The sequence below is a fragment of the Medicago sativa genome, chromosome 1 (genome assembly GCF_051527215.1).
Source record: "Medicago sativa cultivar Bolivia chromosome 1, Bolivia_mono, whole genome shotgun sequence".
Lineage (NCBI taxonomy): Eukaryota > Viridiplantae > Streptophyta > Magnoliopsida > Fabales > Fabaceae > Medicago > Medicago sativa.
This window is the reverse complement of record NC_140749.1, coordinates 65,630,301-65,639,259: the sequence shown is the minus strand read 5'-3', so window position 1 is coordinate 65,639,259 and position 8,959 is coordinate 65,630,301. Positions and strand designations below refer to the sequence as shown.

Below are 8,959 nucleotides of genomic sequence, written 5' to 3'. Positions count from 1 at the left end.
ATTCCTTCATCCAAATAGCATCTAATTATCATCTTAAGTCATATCTAAGGTCTGTACACTAATTTTGCATCAATCTAACATCTGTTCTTGATTCATTCATCAAAATTGATTCTAAACCTAATTCTCAATTCTCACCAAAACTTAACCTAATCATGCTAAATTCATCCTATAGAATTATACCCTTAATAATATTGAGAATTAGTCTCACCCTTACCTGATAATAGCAGAATCGCAGCCCTCCTTTGGTTCTTCTCTCTTTCTGACTTTTCTCCCTTTTTCTCCCAAAAACGTACGTACTACTTTTCCTAACTTATGTCTGTCCATTTATCTCTCCTTTTACTCTTCTAACTACTAATTGCTCATCTCACCACGCAGCCCAATCTTTAATATTTTTATTTTATTTCTCATATCTTATTTTATTTAATAATAAAATAAGTCACACCAACATAACAACTTCACAACATCAATATACTTCACGTCATTCTAGAAAATCACATAATTTATCTATAAATCATGCAAACTATTTAAATTCTTAAATCATATAAATATATATATAAATAAATATATAAATCCTCATTAAATTAAGTAAATAATTAAGACGAGCGTTACACTTTTGAATTTGACAGAGTAAGGGCACATGTTAAAATTACAAAGTCTTGTAGAGTTCTTCAAGTTTTCAGCTCTTTATATAGGCAATTATTTGAGAGACGTTGAAGAAATGTCAGTGCATTAAGAGTCCTTGAGAAGATATTAAATCAAGACGTTGGAATGTTGCCTCATATGGTTAATGTCGTTCGAAAAGACATTCGAAATCTATTGCTGCAAGTAGAATTATCTATTCTTTTGTCCTTGAATTTGACTTAGCATGTGATTCAGAAGAAGACAAACTGTACTATCTGAAAGTGACATCTTCAGAAGAAGACAAAGTCTGACGTGTCCTTCAGAGTCTTCTATTCTTCACAGTCTGATGACCTTCAGATTCTGATTAGCAGCCTCTGAGTGCAACTCTTCTTCTGATCCAAAATGTTGACTTCTGATTGACCTTTCTTCAGATCTTCTACCAAGTCTTTTAACTTCTCTTGTGCTTCTGTTGCTCTCATATATGTTCAAACATTGATAAATTTTAATTTATGGTCCTACACACTTAAACACATATTAGCATATCTAATTGTTCTTCAATACTTTGTTATCTTCAAAACTTTAAAGACATTGTACTAAACCAATTTTGTTCCAACAAACGTTTCCGATCACTACTCAACTCTTTTAAAAGTTCAAGACGACTAATCTGATAATCTTAAACAAACATATTACGTAGGACTGCAACTACACGAAACCTATAATGACCATCAACCTAGGATTTCATGCGATGTTGCATTTCTGATCTTGGATCCCTTGATAGACTATCTATGCTTGTGATGTGCATTATAAATATGTTTGATAATAGTTGCAATTCAACCATTTCTTTTCTTTAAATTGGTCAAAATATTTCTTGGAAGGATTGCATAATCTTCAACTCATGAAGGAGCATATTATTTTTCGATCTTAGACGTCCAACAATTTATGTCCTTGCAACTCTTCAACCATCTCATGGCTGTAATTTTTGTCCTCAACTTTGTGACTCCAATCATGAACACAAATAACCTCTGAATTGAAAGAGACACTCACATGTCATTAACTCAACTATTTTAGGTTAAGACAATTTCTTGTACTCGATATAGGCACCTCCTATTTTATATATCATAACAAATATTTGTCTGTCATTTCCTTTATTATATGAAAGAAAGACAAAAAAAAAGTATTGATTCTCTTAATTGAATTGTGCAAGATTTGTTTATGGGTCTTGCTAACCAGTGCCCTCAGGGCAATGGTTAAGGAAACTATAAATAGAAAATTTGTCTTGAAAATATAAGTTTTGACTTTTGATTAAGCAATAATTACACCACTTTTTATAAAAAGTTACTTGTTTTTGTTGCTTAACCAATGCCCTGAGGACACTGTTTAGCATTCTCCTTTGTTTATATAGTAAATTTTATGTAAAAGTCTTGGGTGATTGAATAATACTGAACTTTATTATAAAAAAATCTTATAAAATCCTTTAAAATCTTCGTCAAAATGGATGACGTACCGTATCCCCTGCGTACCCTGCACCGATTCCTGCCCGATACGTATCAAAAGAGTATCCGAAGATTATTATTTTTTTTCAAAAACAATTATCCGATACTTCTCAGAAACATCTGAGATACGAGCGATAGGCGCTGGAAAACCGATATGTACGGGCTACATGAAGTTTCTATTATATTTGGTATGTATGTAATTTGTAACATCCCAGACGACTTTTAAGCATTGCCGACTGACCCTACAAACCAACACGAGTCTTTTGAGCGTGTTTTGTCCTCACTCGCACGCTTACCGGGAAACTTCCTGGTAGGTCACCCATCCAAAGACTACTCCAAGTCAAGCACGCTTAACTGTGGAGTTCTTATGAAATGAGCTACCGAAAAGAAGATGCATCTTGTTGATATAGGTAGTACCAAACAATTCTTATAAGCCTTCCTTCAACCATGTAGTCCCATACCTACACGACCTCAGGATCCCTCTCATTCCGATGTGATTCGGTTCCTCTCGAAACTGCCGGGAGCCGCTCATTGTCGTGCCTTGTGCACCGGCGACCACTCCCCTTGTCCTTGTCAACCGTGGGTGTTACATAATTGACTAAGTAATGAATTTTTCTATTTAGGATATATCATATATGTAATTGATTAATTGTCGCTTTCTTTATTATAAATATTACTCACATTTATATTTCTATTGTTGCCGCCGTCTGTTTTGCGTCTCTTTGTTTGTTTGAGAACGATGTTATTGTTGATTGTTGTGTGAAGACAATTTCATTGTTGTGCCTTATCGTTTTTCTATGTCTGTTTGGTCTAGGTTTTGCGCCAATTTTTTTTGCTTTTGAGTTTTAGTCCATATTTTGTATTTTGAATTTTAATATGTAGTTTAAATTTAATTTTTTATTGAAGTATGCCAATCGTATCGTATCTTGAATTTTAAAAATTTTCCGTATCAAACGTATCAGTGCTGTATCGTATCCGCATCGACTATCGTATCATGTATGTATATGAGCTTCACTCTAACCAGTATTCTTATCCATGTCATGTTTATTCTATTGACTTTACCTTGATTCAAATTCCTTGCAAAATATCACAGTCTATAACCTTTGCATGAGATATTTATCCCATCTTCGTCAATGCACCACCACAACTCACACTACAATGCTCACTTCAACACTTCCCCCAAACCACACTCTTCCCACCTTCTCTCATCGACCCATTTCCCTCAAAGAAGCTTTTCAATCCTTAACCCATTTTTTCACTGACCCATTACCCCCAACAACTCGTTTCCCTCTTCAACAAGCTTATTCTCAAGCTCTTGAACTATGCGCTTCACACAAAGCTCTTCCTCAAGGCCAACAGTTACATGCCCATTTTCTCAAAACACAAAATTATCTTGATTCTGTGTTCCTTGACACCAAATTTGTACACATGTATGGAAAATGCGGCTCTTTTCATGATGCAGTCAAAGTGTTCGATAAAATGTCTGAACGAACAATTTTCACTTGGAATGCGATGATAGGTGCTTGTGTGTCAGCGGGGAGGTATGTTGAGGCGATTGAATTGTATAAAGAGATGCGGGTCCTTGGGGTTTCACTTGATGCTTTTACTTTTCCGTGTGTGCTTAAAGCGTGTGGGGCTTTTAAGGAGAGGCGTTTGGGGTGTGAGATTCATGGTGTTGCTGTTAAGTGTGGATATGGTGGTTTTGTTTTTGTTCGTAATGCGCTTATTTCTATGTATGCTAAATGTGGCGATCTTGGTGGGGCAAGGGCGTTGTTTGATAGTGGTTTGATGGAGAAAGATGATCCTGTATCGTGGAATTCAATTATTTCTGCACATGTTGGTGAGGGTGAGTGCTTTGAGGCATTGTCACTGTTTAGAAGAATGCAGGAGGTTGGTGTTGAGAGCAATACTTACACTTTCGTTTCGGCTCTTCAAGCTTGTGAGGATCCAACCTTTATTAAAATTGGTAGGGGGATACATGCTGTCATTTTGAAATCTAACCATTCTACTGATGTGTATGTTTCCAATGCTTTGATTGCTATGTATGCAAATTGTGGTCAAATGGACGATGCTGAAAGAGTTTTTCAAAGTATGCTTTGTAAGGATTGTGTATCGTGGAATACATTGCTCTCGGGTATGGTGCAAAATGATATGTATAGTGATGCTATAAACCACTTTCAGGATATGCAGGTTTCTGGTCAAAAGCCTGATCAGGTGACAGTGCTAAACATGATCGCAGCATCGGGCAGATCGGCGAATTTATTGATGGGCATGGAAGTCCATGCTTATGCAATAAAAAATGGAATAGATTCTAATATGCATATTGGGAACTCCCTGATAGATATGTATGGGAAGTGTTGTTGTGTGAAATATATGGGCAGCACTTTTGAGTATATGCCCAAGAAGGACTTGATTTCTTGGACTACAATTATTGCTGGCTATGCACTAAATGAATGCCACCTGGATGCCTTAAATTTGTTGAGGAGGGTCCAGTTAGAAAAGATGGATGTTGATCCTATGATGATTGGAAGCATTTTGCTGGCTTGTAGTGGGTTGAAATGTGAAAAGCTCATCAAAGAAATTCATGGTTACGTTTTGAAAGGAGGTTTAGCTGATATTTTGATACAAAATGCCATTGTCAATGTATACGGTGAAGTTGCGCTCGTAGATTATGCAAGACATGTCTTTGAATCAATTAACTCCAAAGATATTGTGTCTTGGACGAGTATGATTACTTGTTGTGTTCATAATGGACTTGCAATTGAAGCTCTTGAACTTTTCAACTCGCTGATAAAAACTAATATTGAACCTGATTTGATAACTCTTGTCAGTGTACTCTCTGCGGCTGCTGCTTTATCTTCATTGAAGAAAGGGAAGGAGGTTCATGGATTTCTGATTAGGAAGGGTTTCTTCTTGGAGGGATCGATTGCTAACTCCCTGGTGGACATGTATGCTCGCTGTGGAACCATGGAGAACGCAAGAAACATATTCAACTATGTAAAACAAAGAGATCTAATTTTGTGGACTTCTATGATTAATGCAAATGGAATGCATGGATGTGGAAAGGATGCCATTGATTTATTCAGCAAAATGACTGATGAAAATGTTCTTCCTGATCATATTACCTTCTTGGCTTTATTATATGCTTGCAGCCATTCAGGATTAGTTGTTGAAGGCAAGCAGCTTTTTGAAATTATGCAAAATGAATATCAATTGGAGCCCTGGCCAGAGCATTATGCTTGCCTGGTTGACCTCCTTGCTCGATCCAATTCTTTGGAAGAGGCTTACCATTTTGTGAGAAACATGCCTATCGAACCTTCTGCTGAAATCTGGTGTGCTCTTCTTGGGGCTTGTCGTATTCATTCTAACAATGATTTAGGAGAGGTTGCTGCAAAGAAGCTCTTACAATTAAATACAGAGAATTCAGGAAATTATGTACTGGTATCGAACACTTTTGCGGCAGATGGAAGATGGAATGATGTGGAAGAAGTAAGGTCAAGAATGAAGGGAAATAAATTGAAGAAGAAACCAGGATGCAGTTGGATTGAGGTTGAGAATAAGATTCACACCTTCATGGCAAGGGACAAGTCTCATCCACAATGTAATGACATTTATCTAAAATTGGCCCAACTTACAAAAAATTTGAAAGAAAAAGGAGGCTATAGGGCTCAAACGAAATTGGTATTCCACGATGTTTGTGAAGAAGAAAAAACACAGATACTATATGGACATAGTGAAAGGTTGGCACTTGGTTATGGTCTGCTTGTTACCTCAAAGGGTACCTGTCTTCGTATCACAAAGAACCTTCGAATTTGTGATGATTGCCATGCATTCTTTAAGATTGCGTCTGAAGTTTCCCAACGGACCCTTGTTGTGAGGGATGCCAGCAGGTTCCATCATTTTGAAAGAGGGCTCTGTTCATGTGGAGATTTCTGGTGACTACTTTGATTATATATATATATATATATATATATATATATATATATATATATATATATATATATATATATTCTGGTTCCTTCCTGTTGCTGGCAGTCATCAAATCACTCTTCAAAGTTTTAGTGTCTCTTCATGACATATTACGGACAGAGCATGAGAACTTGTACAAAAAGGGTAAACATAGCTTGGCAATTCTCAGAAGTTAGTAATATACTTTAGGATTGTAGCCATAGCCCATTGGTTTGAGATGGAAAAAAAAAATAGGCTGAAGCAGCGATTCCTTGGAAACTAAATGATTCAATCTCCAAATTTTGGAATTTTGGTTCATGTTAATGACAAGATGAGATCCTTGCACATGCACATTTCGAGTACATGTATGTAATTTGATTTGTGTAGTTTCATTTCAAACCTTGGTTCTTATTATTTAAAATGCTATTCTTGAATATAGGTTGATAGTGAGAAGGAGAAGAAGGATGAAGGTTATGCTAATTACGAAACCAAAAAACAACCTGTCCGGATGCTCAAGAGGATGTGCCTTTTTGTACAGAAGTGCATGAATTATTGTGTTAGAATTTAAACACTTGTGAATTTGGCCTGTCAAGATCATGTCCTACAATTACTTCTGTTTTAAAAGATATCAAGCTACCAGCAAGCTTTCATGAGGTTGCTTTATGAAAATTATGGATTGGCTTGCCTTTGGAGCTAATACAGTTTGCGTTTTTGAGTTATTCTGAGTGTCATGAAGTCATCGGAGACAACAAAAATAGGGTCCCAGTGGTTTTTTATTATTTTTGGGAAACTTGGAATTTTTAGTTGTTGTAGAGTCCAGAGATTCGTCAGTTGCCTATGTTCTTTTTAAGGAAAACATCATCCCGTAGCAACGATGACATTGTCGGTCCAGTTATTCCTTTCACTGTTTTACTTGTGGTTAATGAAGTTTACTATGGATCCTCAGATTTGGGAAGTATTGAATTTTCAGATGATGCAAAGCTTGGCCTGAAATACAAAGAAGTTATGCAGATGGCTGGTGACTGGTGAGATTGATGTGTTATCTCATGGATCTATGCACCCTGATGATCATGCAGTCTCCTTGCTGATGACGAAGAGGAACACTGGGCTGATTCTTCGAAACCAACAGCTTTTTCGTCATATCGTCCAGTGGCTTGAATTACTCTCACACAGACAATGTACATGGAAACTCCGTATATACTGATACAATTTATGATACATTTATTTTTCATGTTTCGGATAATTCTTGTGAGCAGACTGGACCTGTTGGAGAAGAGATGTTTGATGATCTTTGGCCCATTGAGTTGAGGTTCGATGCTCCTGTGATTTGAAAAGAAAGATGTATAGATGGCAAACAAGTTTTGATTCATATTTGTAATCAATCTCGATTTGAAAAAGTAGTTTACCGATGATTCTTCTCTCATTCATCCTCAGCTCATTAGAACACATTTGATAGCAAATAAATTATGTCCTCCACAATATGTTTTATTTTATTGTTGATCCTTAGAGACACATTATCTGATAACAATTGTTACTGTTAAAGGCAGTCTCTCCCTTGAAGGATTAGCTCCAAGGTGTTCATTTCTTTAATTGTGCATATATTTATGTGAAAAAATGCTCTGATCTGGTTTGTCTTTTGGGGTGACTATTCAAAAAATGCTCCATATTAATTGTGAATATATTCAAGATGTTTTCAGTCATCTACTTATGTTTGCTGCAATTTAAACTCTTGTCAAGTGGTTCTAAACTTTATCTTAATGCTAGTTAGATAAGTTGAAGTCACATTTGGCAAGACAGATATTCTCTATTCTGGGAATAGCAGTGTCAATTCTCAAATCTCCTAACCGCATTTATACTTGGTCACACCGAAATAAAGTCTAAGGTATGCTCGCTCATTTTCTGTTTTCATTTGTACCAAAAGCAGAAATCAATGGGTTTTTAACACAAATATGGAGCCCAGGCCCATATGAAAAAAGTAAAGAAAGTTGCTCTTCTCATGGAAGAAATTGCTAAAAACGTATCCAACTGTAGTTAACTACAGTTCGGCTTTTTCAGCTGCAGTTAACTACCGTTGAACACTTTAAAGCGGTCTAATCAATTTTTAAGTCGGTTTTAACGACCGATTTGTAGTTAACTACAGTCGGATACATTTTTTTAGCAATTTCTCCTGTGAGAAGAGTAACTTTCAAAGGTAAATACCCAGAGACTAACACTGGATAGGTCCATTAGAATCTTGGATCAGAAGAAAGGCCATTACTAGTCATTCCTGATTTTGATACTACTGCAATTAGAAAGGAGTATTTTGCTTGGTAGTATGCAGTGTTTGCGCCTGTGTCATTACGCATCTTAGTTATCTATTTTTTTCTTAATGATAAATGTTAATTGTTATTTTTTAGTTGGGGGATTTAAACTCGTTACTTTTTTTATCATTACAATATTTGTTTTTCTTTTGAACCACTAAACTATCTGATGCCCTTATGTTAATCTCCAAGGATTGGTCTGGTGGTAAATGTTTGGGGCTTGAGAGTGTGCCCCTCTCTAGGTTTCTGACTTCAATTGGTCCCCCGTTAGTGAACGGCAGAACTTATCTTTCAAATTTGTCGGTTCTTGAATCAGATATCGAGTTTTTTAAAAAAAAATGTTATCTCTCAACTGTCAATCCCATGCTATGCAGCACATCCTTAAATTGGCTCTGGAAGAAAAATGATTTGCAGCAGCATCAGTTTTTATCATATATAAAAAACAATATAATGGATAATATTTTGTGGTTATTTTTCAATTATGTTTTACACTTTTTTGCATTATCTTTAATTTTCATTACACTGCGATTTTCTCCTATTGTTTTTATTTTGTTCTTTCTAATTTTATAAAAATCCAGACAGCCAACCTTACTTTGT

At 36.0% G+C, this 8,959-nt stretch overlaps 1 protein-coding gene across 1 annotated transcript; it reads left to right on the top strand.

Annotated features, from left to right (window-relative positions):
- The first annotated feature begins 3,141 nt into the window (after window positions 1-3,141).
- Window positions 3,142-7,685, top strand: OTP86 (Tetratricopeptide repeat (TPR)-like superfamily protein). The gene is made up of 2 exons (XM_085729087.1): window positions 3,142-6,427; window positions 6,502-7,685. Exon 1 carries the CDS (start codon window positions 3,222-3,224, stop codon window positions 6,051-6,053), a length of 2,832 nt encoding a protein of 943 aa, XP_085585213.1. The 5' UTR covers window positions 3,142-3,221; the 3' UTR covers window positions 6,054-6,427; window positions 6,502-7,685.
- Window positions 7,686-8,959: the final 1,274 nt, after the last annotated feature.

What these genes read in the sequence shown, in the direction of transcription:
- OTP86 (XM_085729087.1), top strand. Translation starts at nt 3,222, where the DNA reads ATGAGATATTTATCCCATCTTCGTCAATGCACCACCACAACTCACACT.